Below are 18,480 nucleotides of genomic sequence, written 5' to 3' on the forward strand. Positions count from 1 at the left end.
GCATGTCCAGACGAGGTGCGGGCCCCCCTGGGGGATATCATCAATTTGTCCCTTGGCACCGGGACATTCCCAGGGGAACTGAAGGAGGCAGTGGTGCGTCCGCTCTTAAAGAAAACATCATTAGATCCCTTAGATCTATCCAATTACCGCCCAGTTTCGAATCTTCCATTCCTGGGTAAGGTGATTGAGAGAGCGGTTGCTGAACAGCTTGGTAGGTTTCTGGATGAAACATCGGCTCTGGATCCATTCCAGTCCGGCTTCCGCGCTGGTCATGGGACCGAGACGGCTCTGGTCGCCCTAACAGATGATCTTCGTAGACAGCTGGATCGAGGCGGGTCGGGGCTGCTGATTCTTCTAGATCTGTCAGCAGCTTTCGACATGGTTGATCACGAACTTCTGGACCACCGCCTCGCCGACGTGGGGATCCAGGGCACAGTCCTTCAATGGCTGCGCTCGTTTCTCTCTGGTCGGGGACAGAGGGTGGCGCTTGGGGGGGAACTGTCATCCCGCCACTCCTTGGTGTGTGGAGTGCCTCAGGGTGCGATTCTCTCCCCGATGCTTTTTAACATCTTTATGCGCCCCCTCGCCCAGCTTGTCCGGAGTTTTGGGCTGGGCTGCCATCAGTATGCTGATGACACCCAACTCTATCTGTTGATGGATGGCCATCCTGACTCGGCCCCAGACTCACTGATCAGATGCTTGGAAGCTGTGGCTGGATGGTTACGTGGGAGCCGGTTGAAGTTAAATCCTTCGAAGACAGAGGTCCTCTGGCTGGGACGGGACGATATGGGATTGAGGGGGCAACTCCCATCTCTTGCGGGGGTGCAATTAGTGCCAGCACCGTCCGTTAAGAGTTTGGGTGTAATCTTCGATACCTCCCTCTCCATGGAGGCGCAGATTGCAGCTATAACAAAGGCGGCATTTTTTCATCTCCGCCAAGCTAAGCAGTTGGCTCCTTACCTCTCTCGCCCTGACCTAGCCACTGTGATCCACGCGACGGTCACCTCCAGACTGGATTATTGTAACTCGCTCTACGTGGGGCTGCCCTTGAGACTGACCCAGAAACTCCAGCGGGTGCAGAATGCTGCAGCGAGACTCCTTACGGGGTCTTCACTGCGGGATCACATTCATCCGGTGCTATACCAGCTGCACTGGCTCCCGGTGGAGTACAGGATCAGGTTTAAGGTGCTGATTTTAACCTTCAAAGCCCTACACGGCCTAGGACCCTCGTATCTACGGGACCGCCTCTCCTGGTATGCCCCACAGAGGAACTTACGGTCCTCAAATAAAAACATCTTGAAGGTCCCAGGCCACAGAGAGGTTAGACTGGCCTCAACGAGAGCCAGGGCTTTTTCGGCTGCGGCTCCAACCTGGTGGAACGCTCTGTCACAAGAGACAAGGGCCCTGCAGGACTTGACATCTTTCCGCAGGGCATGCAAGACAGAGCTGTTCCACCAGGCCTTTGGCCAGGGCACAGCCTGACTCCCTCCTTTGGCAATCTTTACAATACTTTAGTTTATGGTTGCCATCAATTTTGATTTTAATTAATTCTTATGATGTTTTATAATGTTGCACTATTTTAGTGTTGTTAGCCGCCCTGAGCCCGGCTTCGGCTGGGGAGGGCGGGATATAAATAAAATTTATTATTATTATTATTATTATTATTATATGTTGGAAATGTACATCCAGTATTTTTTTTCCCTTTAATTTTTTTGGGGGGCCCCCAAGAGAGTGGGACCCGAAGCTATAGCTTGTTTAGCTTATACATAAATCCAAAGGATCAAGTTAATTGGATCAAATGTCTGCCTCAGTTTCCCTAAGAGTCACAGCCCTGTTGGCAGTGCCAATTAGAAAGAAACTCCTCCCATCGTGTTACACACAGCCCCTCTCTTGCACCAATTCCTTACAAGGTTCCTAGAAGCAGGGAGGGCTACTAGTGGCTACTAGCCATGGTGGCTCTGCTGTGCCTCCATGGTCAGAGACAGCATTCTTCTGAATGCCAGTTGCTGGAAGCTGCTGGAGCTGCTGGAATAGAACTTTTTTTATGTATGCAACGACAGCAGCAAGAATACTTATTGCAAAGTATTGGAAGATGCAAGATTTGCCCACTTTGGCAGAATGGCAGATGAAGCTGATTGACTGTATGGGACTGGCAGAAATGACTGGCAGAATCCGTGACCAGGGAGAAGAGTCGGCAGAAGAAGATTGGAAATAATTCAAGGACTATTTACAAAAATATTGTAAAATTAAGGAATGCTGAATGATGTTGGATTGAAACCAAGTTGTTTCTAGCTGTAATGGCAAAAGGAATTTGATAAAATGGTTTTTTTTATTTAAAGTTACAATAATTTAAGAGAAAATAAGATGTTTTCTTTTTCATTTTTCTTTTTAAGCTGTAATGCTTTGAGACAAGGATTTGCTGTATAAATAATTTGAACTGGATATACAAGAAGGGGAGGTATGAGGAGGTCGGGGAAATATGTTATAGAAAATAAGTTGGGAAATTTATGTGTTTTTTTATGTTTGCTTTTTTCTTTTTGTTTGTAATAATTGGAAATTCTAATAAATATATTAAAAAAAAGAAGCTGCTGGAGGTCCTGCTTGTAGGTCTCACTGATTAATCCAGAATGCGGCAGCTAGACTGGTGACTGGGAGTGACTGCCGGGACCACATTACACTGGTCCTGAGAGATCTGCATAGGCTCCCGGTATCTTTCCGAGCACAATGCAAAGTGTTGGTGCTGACCTTTAAAGCCCTAAACGGCCTCGGTCCTGTATACCTGAAGGAGCGTCTCCACCCCCATCGTTCAGCCCGGACACTGAGATCCAGCGCTGAGGGCCTTCTGGCGGTTCCCTCATTGCAAGAAGTGAGGTTACAGGGAACCAGGCAAAGGGCCTTCTCGGTAGTGGTGCCCACCCTCTGGAACGCCCTCCCTTCAGATGTGAAGGAAATAAGCAGCTATCTTGTCTTTAAAAGACATCTGAAGGCAGCCCTCTTTAGGGAAGTTTTTATTATTTAATGCTGTATTGTTTTTAACACTTGATTGGAAGCCGCCCAGAGTGGCTGGGGAAACTCAGCCAGATGGGCAGGGTATAAATAAATCATCATCATCATCATCATCTGTCTGGCCCCTGTGAGACCCGGAGGCTGGACTCTTTGGTCCTTTGGCCCAATCCAGCAGGCTCTTCTTGTGTTCTAAGGGGGCGGGGCAGCTGGAAGCCCTCCTTCCGTGGTATTGGACGGTGGAACAGTCAGTCTTGGAAGGAGGAAGGCTCTCCTTGGCTAGAGTCTTTTAAGCAAAGGTCGTTGGCCACCTATCAGGGGTGCAGAAGCAGCAGATCCCTGCGCTCCCAAGGGGCTGGATTGTGCTTCAGTAACTCAAGCCCCAGATACTGCCATGGCCTTCCTTCACACATTTATCACAGCTATACAACACGCAGCATGGCTACTGAAACAAATGAATGACAAATTGCTTTCGTCAGTACTAAAACAAGTCTAAGGAATTTAATAGGCATTTTTAATTTAACACAGCCCAGCATGTCACTGCAGACAAGTAATTATCCAAATGGTTGTGTTCCTACTGCCTGGGCTGCTGCTGGCCTGAAGCCACCTATCTTTAGAACCTCTAAGAATTCTCAGTATTTGAAAGAAGCATCACTTAATTAAGTCACAATACTGAGCATCCTGCAAGAGACGTTTTCCTCTTTGTGTATAAATCTTCCCTTGGCAGGCTGGTTTGAAAGAACATGGTGAACAATGTTCAAATGCCTGCTGTGAAATATGCTGCTATCTGAAATTCCTAGTGACTTTTCGGCTTTAAGGGAGAATATATCCTAATATTTGAAAATAAAACGCATCTTTTTAAAAAATGTTACCATCACCCCCAGCAATAATAGGGCAGGTTTTTTCAGGGAATGTGAATGAAACGGTCCAAATTCATACGCATGTGTGTGTTTGTTTAATTTTCATTCAGCTGTATTGCTTTTCTTCATTTCTTTATTCTTGTATGTTACTGAAGTATATGTTCTTGTTTAAATAAATAAAAATTAAAAAGCAATAGCAGCTGCTGTTGAAGCTCCAAAGGAACCCCTGGCTGTCAGTTAATTTATATGTTGAGTACTTTTAAAATAATCATATTCTTTCTCTAATGAGCTCAGGACAGCATGCAGGATCCTCACTCCCACCCTCAAATTTCATCCTCAAATCACGCCTTAAAGGTAGATCTGGTTGAGAACGGAACCACCTTTACCACTGGGGCTTTGTAAAGACCCCAAGATCTCCTGCAACAATTTTGCAAAGTTTTTTGCAGATAAAATCACTCATATTCGGAAGGAGCTAGACACCACCGTGGGAGCAGGGCTGGGGCGGGAGAGTGCTAGAGCCCTGTCTGGTCAAGTTGCATGGAATCAATTTCAATCCGTTACCCCCGAGGATGTGGACAGGCTGCTTGGATGCGTGAAACCAACCACCTGTCTCCTTGATCCTTGCCCATCCTGGCTAATAAAAGCAAGCAGGGAAGGGCTGGGCGATGGGCTCTGCGGGGTGGTGAATGCTTCCCTCTGTGAGGGAACATTCCCAGATCCGCTGAAAGAGGTGGTTATTAAACCGCTTCTTAAAAAACCATCTTTAGATGCGGCCACGATGGCCAACTATCGCCCAGTCTCAAATCTTACATTCTTGGGCAAGGTGATTGAGCGCGTGGTTGCTGAACAACTCCAGGCACGCCTGGAGGATGCGGACCATTTGGATCCCTTCCAATCGGGATTCAGGCCTCATCATGGGACTGAAACTGCCTTGGTCTAGCTGGTTGATGATCTCCGGCGAGCCAAGGACAAAGGTGAGAGCTGTTTCCTAGTTCTGCTGGATCTCTCAGCGGCCTTTGATACAATCGACCATAACATCCTTCTGGACCGTCTAGAGGGACTGGGAGCTGGGGGCACTGTTATACAGTGGTTTCGCTCCTTCCTCCTGGGCCGTGTTCAGAAAGTGGTGGGGGGGATGAGTGTTCAGACCCCTGGGCTCTCATTTGTGGGGTGCCTCAGGGTTCTGTCCTCTCCCCCATGCTTTTTAACATCTATATGAAGCCGCTGGGAGAGATCATCAGGGGGTTTGGACTGGGTGTCCATCAATATGCAGATGATACCCAGCTCTACCTCTCTTTCAAATCAGAACCAGTGAAGGCGGTGAAGGTCCTGTGTGAGTGCCTGGAGGCGGTTGGAGGATGGATGGCGGCTAATAGATTGAAGTTGAATCCTGACAAGACAGAAGTACTGTTTTGGGGGGACAGGCTGGTGTGGAGGACTCCCTGGTCCTGAATAGGGTAACTGTGCCCCTGAAGGATGAGGTGCGCAGCCTGGGAGTCATTTTGAACTCACAGCTGTCCATGGAGGCGCAGGTCAATTCTGTATCCAGGGCAGCTATCTACCAACTCCACCTGGTACGCAGGCTGAGACCCTACCTGCCCGCGGATTGTCTCGCCAGAGTGGTGCATGCTCTAGTTATCTCCCGCTTGGACTACTGCAATGCACTCTACGTGGGGCTACCTTTGAAGGTGACTCGGAAACTACAACTAATCCAGAATGCGGCAGCTAGACTGGTGACTGGGGGCGGCCGCCGAGACCACATAACACCGGTCTTGAAAGACCTACATTGGCTCCCAGTACGTTTCCGAGCACAATTCAAAGTGCTGGTGTTGACCTTTAAAGCCCTAAACGGCCTCGGCCCAGTATACCTGAAGGAGCGTCTCCACCCCCATCGTTCTGCCCGGACGCTGAGGGCCTTCTGGCAGTTCCCTCATTGCGAGAAGCAAAGCTACAGGGAACCAGGCAGAGGGCCTTCTCGGTAGTGGCGCCCGCCCTGTGGAATGCCCTCCCATCAGATGTCAAAGCGATAAATAACTACCGGACATTCAGAAGACATCTTAAGGCAGCCCTGTTCAGGGAAGTTTTTAATCTGTGATATTTTAGTGTATTTTTGGTTTCTATGGAAGCTGCCCAGAGTGGCTGGGGAAACCCAGCCAGATGGGCGGGGTACAAATAATAAATTATTATTATATGAGTGGCTCAGAAGCAGCCCATGAGCTTTGAGCTGAACCTGGTCATACCCCAAAAATATTTAATTAAAAAATAAAATACCACAATGTTTAAGGACCACTGCCATGATTTATTTTAACTTCTTTGCAAAAAACAATTCATTTTTTAAACACACACACATACACACACACACACACGCATTCTCCCCCGCTTCAGATACAATCCTACCAATTCATTAATCTTCATTAATTCTTACATCTTACAGGGAACCATAAGTCTTCTGACTTGGGAAAAATCATGCACCAGCTTCTTCTATGGGTCAGCCATTCATTATAAGCAATGAAAACTGAATTGAAAACAAGCCCCTCCTACCTTAACAAGGAAAAAAGACACTCCGTACGTCCTCAGAGACCGAGCCAACTTCACGTATTTCACTTTAGCTTCGATTTCTGTCATCTCACCGCAGTTTTTGTGTTCCTGCAAAGAGCCGCCAATTGATTTTTGTTATCATAAAAAAACTATGAGGAAAAATAAGTCACATGCACTTTTTGTTGTTGTTAAGCCATGATGGCCTCTTAGCCTCTGCCCAAAGGTTTTGAAACAGAAAGGAGTCAAAACAAAGATCATCCATGAGAATGTCCAACCTCTTGACGTTTTTATTTATTCATTCGCAATCTGTAGCCTCCTCTGTCCCTCAAGAGATCAGGGCTGGCTGGGGTTTTATACAAAATGGAAAAAAATAATTCCACCTGCCCGGATTCCAACAGCAAACCGAATGGCCCAGCCCAAGTCATTTTGTAGCCAGAGGCAGAAGAGCACATTTCCCTACCATCATCCTGAAGGCTGGCTGCTATTTTGGCACCTGAAGCAGAAAACCCCACAAAACACCTCCTCCTGGGAGTAAAAATGCGAACACCGTAAGTCAAATGTCAATTTAATTTCACAACACTCGAAGCCAGCTGCCTGAGGCACTTGCCTCATTCTGCCTTATGGCAGGGCTGGCCCAGAAGAGGGACAAGAAAAACTATGAAACACCTTCCAATTTATTAGATGTAGTCTTACTGCTTCCACCACGATGGCAAACCAGCCATTCCTACAATTTAGCTCCACTGAAGGTTGGACCAAACCTTCCCTGCCCCTCGAGGGGGAATCTCTTCCTATCCCAATTCCCAGTGTGCCCTCAGTCAAACTCACAATCCCCATTCCACCTTTACTTCTGCACAATCTAAACTCACCTGACCGGACTCCACACTTGCGTCTCTCTGTTCCAAGTGTCGGTTTTGCTCCACCCACATTTCTGGAAGATCTTCTGCCTGCCAGCCCACAATTCCTATACCACCCTTAAACCCCTTCCCTTCTTCTACCAATGTCAGAGAGAAAGACCCGGCAAAAATATTTGCTGTTTTTATTCTAACAGAAATGAAACAATTGGGGGGGGGGAGCCCAGCTGCTTCCACTGAATTGCCCTTTTCTTTCCAAAAGCACAGCCGTAATCTGTGAAAGCGTGTGTGTGTGTGTGTGTGTGTGTGTGTGTGTGTGTCAGCCTGCATTACTCTCTGGGATTCCCGTGACATTCCAATGCTGAGATATTAGCATGTGCAATGACATTTTCTCACGCTAGCAGGATCGCGCTCATTTTCTGCTGTCGGCTCTTTCCAAAACGGGCTGCAATAAATTAAACTGACACTGGGCATCTTCCTGGATGCCACTAACCAAAGGTGGATGATGTCTGTGCCGAATGAAAAGCAGAAAAAGGATACAGGAACATTAGGAAGCTGGCTTACGCTGAGTCGGACTGTTGTGTCCATCTAGCTCAAGTATCGGCTACACTGACTGGCAGCATCTCTCCTGGGTCCCCGTTGTCCCCCCCGGCAGCTGTATCTGGATATGTCAATGAAGACTGATCCTGGGACCCTCTGCATGCAGAGCTGGCGTTCTACTGCAGAGCTACGGCTGATCCCAATATATATGTCAATGCTGATTTATACAGTTCTGGCACCTTATCCCCCTTTCTGCTCTGGGTCTCTCAGGAATGTATGCCTAGATTTGCCGAAAACCTCTTTTATTAGGGTAATGTTACAGCAGTTAAGCTCCAGAGCTCCATGGGCTCTGGGCTTTCCCAAAGGGTCTATAGTAGTCAAGCCACTTGGGTTGCTGCCATTCCTTTTTGGACAGTTCTAACTCCCGTTTCTCCATCCAGGGTCATTCCCAGTGAAGCTTCACCGAAAGAAGTTCTAAGATCTAAGCCCCCTTTGGAACTAAAATGTCCTTTGACACTGGCAAATTAGGGCTTTGCTAGCCAGATCTGCCCCACCAGCACCTATTACAGAAGTTTACTATTTGAACGAGCGCCTTTTGAGCCCCACCACCTGAACGTCCTCAATGAGCCCACAGACCTCATTAGGAGAGAAGACAAGAAGCAGCAGGTAGGGTTCAGCGAGTGGGCAATGACCGAGGGGGCTATGTGGACAAAAGGACCACAAAAGCCCTTACATAACCATCTTCCCCCCTTCAAACGCTCTGCTTTGTGCATTCCACATTACAACTGAGAACTGCTAAAACATGCTCATTTCTTGAAGAACACACTATAAAAAGCAAGGAAATCTTCCAACCACACACAAAATCTGAATTAGGAGAGCAAGTTTGCCAAAGGGGGAAAAGCCGTCTGCTTCTTTTACACTTGAGTTGGTGCTAGTTTATTGCCAAAGAGAACACACAGGGTTATGAAAGCAAAAGAGAAATACCACATATCTATATAAAGCATTCTTAATCACCTGAAATATCCTCTTTTCAGCTCCTCTTTGCTTGATGTATTCTTTCGGAAGGAATTCTTTTAGGCTGGAAAAAACAGAGAGCCACAGTTTAATGAAGAGACAACCGCCTCTGCCTCATTTTCCAAGCGAAGTGGACGTCAACCATTTGTTAATATGGCTCCTAGACTCCTTGGCAGCCTCCCTCTTTCCTGATTGGCTCCTCCTCCCCTCCCCTTCAAAGGCAGCCATTCAGGGGAATCCACCTCAGAAACCTAACTGAGTTGGGGAGGAGAGCAAGCAGCCAATAGGGAGCTCACCCACCCAGCTCCTCGGTGGGCACCTGGCACCTCTCAAAGTCGCCACCACCAAGTCAGCCATGTGCGAGGAGCCCACAGGAAGGATTCAGATCCATTCTGTTCCAGTGCCATGAGGCACTGAAAACCCACCTGCCCACTGGAGTTTCAGCAGATTCTGTTCTCTCATGGCCTCAATATCATCATTATTATTTAACTGCGTAGGTGGCCCCCTCCCCCTTGAGGTTCCTGGGGGAAGCTGAAGGACAGCAATTAGAAAACGTCAAAGAACCTGAACGAGTATTGTGATTTTGAGATCCATATAACATACTTCATTTTTCCCAATGGAACTTTTATTTTTTAGTATTGTTTTCATACCATTTTAAAAACAATTTTATTCACTTGTTTAGTCATTAAAAGTCTCCTCCTCCAGTATGGAGCACAGGGCACCTTCCCATAATAAATCACTAAAACAACTGTCTGAAGAAAAACTGTTACACTACATTAAAATACAGTAGAGCAGCAGCGTAGATACCTAAAGGGACCACACGCCAAAGGAATTATGAATCAAATGCCTGGATAAACAAAATGTTTTCAATTGGCATGTAAATGTATCCACTGTGGAGGCATATAGAATATCTGCTGGGAGGACATCCATAAGTGGGGTGTCACTACCAAGAAGGCCCTGTCTTGTGCTATTATGTGCCTAGCTTCAGCTATGGATGGATTCCCAAGCAAGGCATCTCCTGTTGATCATAACAAGGAGGTCAGCTGGCAACGGGGAAGGTGCTCTCTCAGGTACTTTTCCTGTTTATGGGCTGTTGCATTAGAAACTTCACAATTAAGACCAAAGCAGCACAGCAAATTCAGTGGATGAATGTACGTATTTCGGCATGATTGCTAGGATTTCCATCAACATTTGACCAGAATTCTTAAACTGCTGAATTTCAGTGGCAGGTCTTCACTAAAGCATGACAGTGCTTGAGGTCAAACATGCAAAGTACATCTTCCTTCCACTTATAAGCCTACACAAGTCCCATGAAAATGAAGCAGAGCTGTGCGACAGGACGGTGTCATGGCCCTGCCTTGAACTCAAGAATCAGATGTGGCAGAGTTGGCCAAGTCTGGGGCTGCTCCATCACCAGTTATGGAACTGGGTAGGGCTTCTGATGCTGGTGGTTCATACCCAACAGTGCCTGAGGCCAGTGGTTTGGACTTCATGGAGGCTGAGGCTGGCAACCCAGAGCCTGCAGAGTCTGAGACATGCTGTCTTCTGAACACAACTCACTGGAGTCACATGCCTCCCATATCTGCCCATCAGTGCAGAGGTCATATAAAGGAGCTCATCTTCAGGCTTGTGGTCAGTCATGTAAGATCCAGTCTTCAGACCAAGTGGGTGGAGCTTGGGAAAATGGGCTGGAGGAAGGAGACTCCACAGGCTTCAGTTAACCTCCAGGCTTTGTTGCTCAGTTGGAGCTATCCGTGGTGCTGCATCCAGAAACCTGCCTTGACCGTGTGTGTACCTGACGTGCATGAGTGAGAACACACTGTTTCCTGGTGGAATGTGCCCTTGGCCTCAGTTCCACCATCTGAACTACAGCTTAGCCACAGGACCTCTGTGATAATGAATGGGTCTCTGAGAACATGGATAATTCATTCTCCACCCCTCTATTATTAGAATTCCAAGTCAGACCGTGTCTTCTATCACAGGTTTTAAGCACTAGAAACACTGAGGACCTCCTCATGTATCACATGATAGATTTCAACTCCAGGCTTGGAATAGCAGTATTGATGAAGAACAAAATTCAGCCAGAACTCTGGTACTGATGAAATTTGGTGGCAAGTCAATGGCAGGCTGGTTCAAGACACTTCAGTGCTCAAGGCAAAACTAGATTCTCTTTGCAGGCTTAATAATAATTACTGAAAGGGTGGAAGATGATGGGCTCCATGCTGCAGCTTTCTTAAGAGTTTTTGCCTTTAATTACCGTATTTTTTGCACCATAACACTCACTTTTTTCCTCCTAAAAAGTAAGGGGAAATGTCTGTGTGTGTTATGGAGGGAATGCCTATGGGTGGCATGCCTACGGATTTTCCTCCTCTAAAAACTATGTGTGTGTTATGGTCGGGTGCGTGTTATAGAGCGAAAAATACGGTAACTATTCATTTATTATTTCAAATATTTATAATCCACCATTCAAAGACAGTGAATTTCTATGATGGCTATTTCACAGAGGGAACCAAGCAGACTGCTACAGGGAGGGCACTCTGCAATTTTGGGGCCACCACTAAAAGGACCTGTCTCTTGTACCCGGCCCATCTGATTTCATGCAACAAGGGGGTGAAGAGGAGGACCCGTGATGCCAATTTAAAAGCAGAGGTATGTTTGTATGGGAGAAGATGTCTATTACAGTAATGCCTATGACCAAGTTATTTTAATAACCATAGCACTTTAAAATGACTCAGCAATGTCAGGGCTGGGTGCTGGCAAGTGGTTTGGAGAGAATCAGAGAGGCAGCCAGGACTAAATGGCAATCAGGATCTGAGGACAACCAGGAGGCAAAGTCAGAGAAGAAGCCAAAAGTCAGGTCTGAAGAGCAGAAATGCCAGACTAGCTAGAACTCAGATAGACCTTGTTGCACAAACAAGCTCAGAGAAAAAAAGGAGGAGCTTTATCTTCCTTCCTGTCTACCAGTCCAGTCTGAGTGTGTGGAGTCAGGGCAGATCTAGAAGGTTTTTCCCCAAGAGGCTGCAATTACGCTGCTCACCACAGGGGGAAGTGGTCAGCAGTTCCCAGCAAGCAACAACTCTGGGTGTGTCATTGCGCATGCATCCAATAGGTAGAAACCGTCACCACTGGTTTCATAATTCATGTACCTGTATGAGGAAAACCTAAATAGTGCCCCTTTTCTATCAATTAACACAGGGTAAAATTCACCAATGTGGTTTAATCTGCGAGCCCCATTCATGTGAATGGCAGCTGCACAAAAGCATGGCAATATACAAAGTGTGAATATGTTGAAAGGTATCAATGTTTGGGACTTTGTTTACCAAAGAGGGGACAAGACAGAGGTGTACAAAATAACTCATGGCATTGGAGATGGTGGATGGAGAGGGGTTCTTCCTCCTCTCTCATAACATTATATTTCATGCAGCCATCTAACGAAGATGAATGCTGGGAAATTCTAAACAGCCAAAAGCCAGACTATGGAATTCAGTCCCAAAAGATTCAGTGATGGCCACCATCTTGGATGTCTTCAAAATGGGGTTAGACAAATTCATGAAGAAGGACAAAGCTTTTAATGGCTACTAGCCATGGCGGCTATGTTCTACCTCTGAATACCAGTCTCTGGAAATCACAAATGAGCTTGTGGTCTGCTTGACCTTTGGCTGGCCACCATGAGAACAGGATGCTGGACTAGTTGGGCCTTTGCTCAGATTCCCCTGTCAGGCTCTTCTCAGGCTCTATGAGGGCAACAAATGGATGTTGGAAAGCAAATGTATGTATCTCCCAGATACAATAATCAGGGAGCTGCAATTGGTCTATGTTGTGTGTACACTTGGTTGGCAAACCAAGGGTGTGTGTGAAGCAGCCCTTGCTGTAGACGTTCACTGCCCATAAATGACTGGTAAGAAAGCTGTGAAGGGGACCCTTCTTGACACTGTCCCTTGTTGCTTTGCCTTAACTCAAGGCTTCATTACTTACTGTTCATACCCGAAAGGGATGTATGAAAAACCCAGGGAGACCCCTTCATTAAGGTAAAATGGCTCAGCAGAAAAGCACAATGAACTGCCTTCTGTTCCTTTGGAAATGATGGTTAAGTATAACATCAGCCTTCAGAATGACTCCATCCAATTAAAAGGAAATCATTTGTACAGAGTGGGGAAAGGGCAGAGAGAACACCCCCGCCCCCAAGAAATCATCCATCAGCTCTTTTTAATTTGAACTCTGAGCAGAATGCTTATGCCACTGAAGGGAACCACTTCTCTTCAGAGAGATACAAAAATTCAATTATTATGCAATTACATTATTTAAATGTATTTAAATACAAAGGCAATCTATGTCATCATCTTTTGTTCCTTCCCGTGTTGAGAGAGTGTTTTAACATCTGTAGCAGCCATATGAATTATTCTGCTGTTCAAGCGCAACAATCAAAATCGAAAAGGTGACACAGGGCAGCAACAGCCCACGACCACTGCTAGGTACCTGGAGTTCCACTATGAGTTAAGGCAGGCCTCAAATCTGCAAGGTCACACACATGCATTTTGTTATTATATCACTACCCTGCGTATTGTTTGCTGAAGTACTCATATTTGCATGTTAGGGAAGACTCTGGGTGTGCAAAGGAGCGTTCGCCAGCTACAGAAAGAAAGGGCACTTGCTGGTACAGTACCTTGGTTTTTCTTTTTCAGGAAAAAAAACCCAACCCACAGATCATGCAAAAACACTGCTTTAGCCTTTGAATAGTTGCATGGGGGGAAAAGGAAGAGGCAAGTTGTTCTGGACAAATCTCCACTCATGGCTCATGAAGGCTCCCTGCTTCATCAGAACAGACCCTTCGGTTTTTCCCTCTGTGCTGCCTGTCATTTCTTAAAGGAAACAACAGACAATACCACCACTGGCAGAGATTGCTGTGAATATTATTCTTGCTGCAGATGCTGGATTGAGAGCCACAGTGTTCCCCTTGGTGGGAAAGAAGATTTTCAGTCATTCCACTGAAATATTTTCTACAGAAACAGCACACAACTGCACAGAAGCTTGACGGGTGAAATAACAGTAAAACTAAAGCAAGGAATTCCCAGCAAGAAGAGAAATTAGCACATGAAGGATCAAGGTTCTAGTCTATCCCTCTCTCCTTGCCATGCTAGTGTTCTGTTTAGAGCAGCCTTCACCAATCTTCTGCCCTCCGGATGTTGTTGGACTACAACTCCCATAATCCTTAGCAGCGTGGCTATATTCCTGTCAAGCACAGCATCTTAGGTTTTTGCTGGATGGGGCTGGTGGGAGCTGTAATCCAAAGCAGCTGGAGGGAACCAGGTACCTAAATCAGTGCTCCTCAATCTTGGGTTCCTGGATGTACATAAGAAGGTCTTCCAAAGGATGTTCCCCTGCCTCCAGTCTAAACTGATATGGTCCTCTCCACTACCACAGGTCTCTACCACCTCACTTTACTGGGTGCCTAGGTCTAGACTGAGAGGGCACACTGTGAAGGAGCAGTGGCAACTGCTGGCCTTTGCTGAAATTCTCATCGAGAGCTTTATAACACCATTACCTGCTTTCTCAACAAGAAACCTCAGATCTGTTTTTGTGGGATCTTACCCCAACTTTTCAGAACACAGCCTGAAAACCACTGGGCTGGAAGAGCTATCGAGGCAGCACACAACAGTTTAACCCAATGTGTAAAGATCGTTGGACCAACTTACTCTAAAAATCCAGGTTTGTGCTTGTGCTCAACATGAGGCCCAAACTGGATCTGCGCTTGGAAACCTCCAAATTCACACGCTTTCTCAAACGACACCGGATGGGAACCATTCAGAATATCATCACGAGCCTGGAAAGCAAGTGAAGAAAGAGTCCATGTCATGTGTCTGCTTCATCACCTGAAGAGAATGGAGACTCCTGGCCTCTGACACCTGGATGCCAAAGATCCGCCAGTCATAGCAAATGTGATGGAGCTAGATATTGGCCTCAGTCCTGGAATAAGGCACCTTCTAATGGTTCTTGATTACTGGTAAGCTCTGCTACATAAACCCCACTGAAATAAACAGGGGCTGTGCAAAAGCGCTATGGCTTGGTATTGCATCATCTGATGATGTCACTTGATGGCTCACATCTGAATGCACCACTGAAAGACACGTAGCAAGTTTAAAAAACAACTTTTTAGTTGTTTAGCTGTTTCTGGGGAAACAGCAGAGCTGTACACAGCTTTGTAAATACTGACATGGAGGTGAAGAGCATTAGGTGTTATCTGGAATATTTTTTATTATTTGATTAATTATTTAATTTCTATACCATTTAATATATTGAAAATATATCTAAGTGGAGTACAAAAAACTGAAGCTACAAGAGACAATTTAAATAAAATATTTCAAAAAATGTAAAAGTGTTGCATGAATACTAACTTTTATATCTATCTATCTATCTATCTATCTATCTATCTATCTATCTATCATCTATCATCTCTATCATCTTCAGGCATACACTCCCACTCAGCCTCTGGGTTCTCAGCCAGGGTCCAAAGAAACTCTCATCTCACAAAAATCTCACAATGAGAAGAGTTCCTGGAAACAGCGGACATCACCCTAGTCTCCCACGCTAGACTTGCTGTTTATGGACAGGCCCAAGGTGGATGGCACTTCCTCAGGCTGCCCACAGTTGTGTCCCATTCAGCTGCATTCTCCACTCCCAGTTCCAGGGGCAGCAGTTTTGCTGAGCTTCCCAGGGGCTCCAAAGCGTGGGGAAATAGCACTATGCAGTACTATTAAATAGGGACTCTAGCTTGACACACTTGCTTTCCCCAGTGAGTTTTCACTCTTCTCTTTGTGTACCCCATTGTAACATCTTAATACAGTGGTACCTCAGGTTAAGAATCATAGAATCATAGAGTTGGAAGAGACCACAAGGGCCATCGAGTCCAACCCCCTGCCAAGCAGGAAACACCATCAGAGCACTCCTGACATATGGTTGTCAAGCCTCTGCTTAAAGACCTCCAAAGAAGGAGACTCCACCACACTCCTTGGCAGCAAATTCCACTGTGGAACAGCTCTTTACTGAACTTAATTCGTTCTGGAGGTCCGTTCTTAACCTGAAACTGTTCTTAACCTGAGGTACCACTTTAGCTAATGGAGCCTCCTGCTGCCGCTGCACCGCTGCTACACGATTTCTGTTCTCATCCTGAAGCAAAGTTCTTAACCCGAGGTAATATTTCTGGGTTGGTGGAGTCTGTAATCTGAAGCGTCTGTAACTTGAAGCGTATGTAACCCGAGGTACCATTGTAAAATATAAAGATGAAACAACAACAAAGACAATAGCTTTGTAGTTCAGGGAATGTGAGAGGATATGCGGGGTGTGTGTGTGTGCGCGCGCATGAGGAAATGCTATCTGTACTTGATTTGGGACAGCATGTTCACACATCCATGCAGTTGTCAAGTCTTATTGTCTATAGCCAACAGACATCATAATATAAACATAAAGCACCTATGTGCAAAACACAGAGGGCAAAAATGTTGGTCCAATACGGCAGGGATAAACCCTCAGAATACAAATAGACAGGATTTAGAAAATTCCTTTAGTTTAACACTTCCCCCTAACATTTAGCATTAAAATGATTCAAAAAGGCCCCCTTATCTTATTTTGCAGCTAGCGGAAATAAAAGTACCTTATTAGCTGAAGAACTTATCTATACCAGCCAACAGTCAACTTATCTTAAAATTGTCTGATTTGCCTCCTAGGAAGCTCTGAAATGGAAGCATGAACTTAACCCTTCATGGATTACATAAAGGAGAGAAAGATATAGTGCAGCACACCTTCCATTTGGCCTGTTCTACAGAAACAAAGAACATTCCTTTCCTGGCCTATTAGAAAATCCAGCCCCTTGGTATTCACACTTGTAAGTCACCCCTGGATGTTGCTATGAACAAGTGATAAACATGTATGTCTGAACTGTAGCTCAAAGGCTTCTTTCTGTTCTGAAGTTGGGCTAGCTGGCAAGGAGAGTAGGGCTTGGAGAGGGATTTCTTGATTCCAGCTCTAGCATACCTGAACATAAAGCAGATTTAGTTGAACAGGGTCTCTCGAGTCCACATTCTGGTCCGAGTAGAAGAATTTGCGTCTCAGCAGCAGCGTCTCGTTCTCGTCCACTCCTTGCTCCCGAAACGTTCGACTGTGATCTAACCAGTTTACTAAGTGGAGAAAGAACAAAAGACTCACAATATGCACATTACTATCACCCAGTCTCTGCCAACCTGATCCCCTTTGGACTACAATTCCCATCAGCTGTGCTAGCTGGGGCTGATGGGAGTTGTAGTCCAAAACATCTGGTGGGCACCTTTCTTTCTCCCTCTTCTTGCAAATGCAAGAGCTAGGCTTTCCAACCAAAACACATACACACACAGAGAGAGAAGTCAGTATTTCAGTAACATAGCCTTTCCCCACCAGGTGCAGCTTGCCTCCAACTCCCATCAGTCCCAACCAGCATGGCCAGCAATTGGAGAGCGTGTCTGGAGCTCTAGTCCAGCAACATCTAGAGGGTACCCGCTTTCAAGAACATGAAATGAAATGGCAAATGTCTTGTTTATAATTCAAAGTATATACTAACAATGGATATATAAGACAGGTGAAAGACCCCTGACAGTTGAGTCCAGTTACAGACGACTCTGGGGTTGCGGCGCTCATCTTGCTTTACTGGCCGGCGTTTGTCCGCAGACAGTTTTTCTGGATCATGTGGCCAGCATGACTAAGCCGCTTCTGACCAAACCAGAGCAGCGCATGGAAATGCCGTTTACCTTCCCACCACAGTGGTACCTCTATTTATCTACTTGCACTTTGACGTGCTTTCGAACTGCTAGGTTGGCAGGAGCAGGGACTGAGCAACGGGAGCTTACCCCGTCGCAGGGATTCGAACAGCCAACCTTCCGATCAGCAAGCCCTAGGTTTAGACCACAGCCCCACCCACGTCCCTTATAACGATGGATATACAATTATGTAAACTTCTAAAAGAGTCCAAATGGTAGATACACATTCTGGATAACTCTTCAAAAGGAAGCCAACTTCACTGTCTGCATCCATCTGTCTCAAGACAGTGCCTCTGGAGGTAAAGCCAAACCGCTGCATAAGCAGCACCTCTCTGGGGACAAGTCTAGTAGTGTCCACTGAGGTCCGGGACTGCCTCTCGGCCTTGCTGATGAGGTTTGGCACCAGCTTGGCTGCAGGAGTTGCTGGAAGGAAGCGTACAAGGTGCCATCCAACTGTCTTAGGAACTCCACTCCAGATTTGTTTACTCCTTGGTCTTTTCTCCTCCTGAAGATATCCTGCAAGGCAGCAGAGGTTCAGGATCATAGTTTTCCTTCTCCTCGATGGGCTCCCTTCCCAGGTTGATGAGCCTCAGCTGCCGTTACTTCCATCTACAGCACATGCAGAAACTGCCTGCTTAACTGTTGGACCCACTATTGGTCTTCTCCACTCAATCTGCCACAGCCTGTCTTCGCATGCAGGGGAAGTCATTAACTCACTGAAGGTTTGAGACCGGCCAGTTGAAGCCACTCCTGCGGTGCGGCCACTGTCGCTACATATATCGTATAGTGGTACCTTGGTTCTCAAACGCCTTGGTACTCAAACAACTTGGAACCCAAACACTGCAAACACGGAAGTGAGTGTTCCAATTTGTGAACCTTTTTCAGAAGCTG

General features: G+C 46.2%; 1 protein-coding gene across 9 annotated transcripts in view; it reads right to left on the bottom strand.

The window, feature by feature from the left end:
* TLN2 (talin 2) overlaps nucleotides 1-18,480 on the bottom strand; it is a 179,841-nt gene that overhangs the window by 83,352 nt on the left and 78,009 nt on the right. For all 9 annotated transcript variants that reach the window (XM_083475490.1, XM_083475495.1, XM_083475496.1 and 6 more), the window contains exons 6-9: nucleotides 16,835-16,977; nucleotides 14,500-14,627; nucleotides 8,807-8,870; nucleotides 6,405-6,509 (exon numbers count right to left, since the gene is read on the bottom strand). In XM_083475490.1, the coding sequence (XP_083331616.1) occupies nucleotides 6,405-6,509; nucleotides 8,807-8,870; nucleotides 14,500-14,627; nucleotides 16,835-16,977 (440 nt within the window). The remainder of the gene's footprint in view (nucleotides 1-6,404; nucleotides 6,510-8,806; nucleotides 8,871-14,499; nucleotides 14,628-16,834; nucleotides 16,978-18,480) is intronic.

This window comes from Podarcis liolepis, assembly GCF_965112155.1.
Source record: "Podarcis liolepis genome assembly, chromosome: 14".
Lineage (NCBI taxonomy): Eukaryota > Metazoa > Chordata > Lepidosauria > Squamata > Lacertidae > Podarcis > Podarcis liolepis.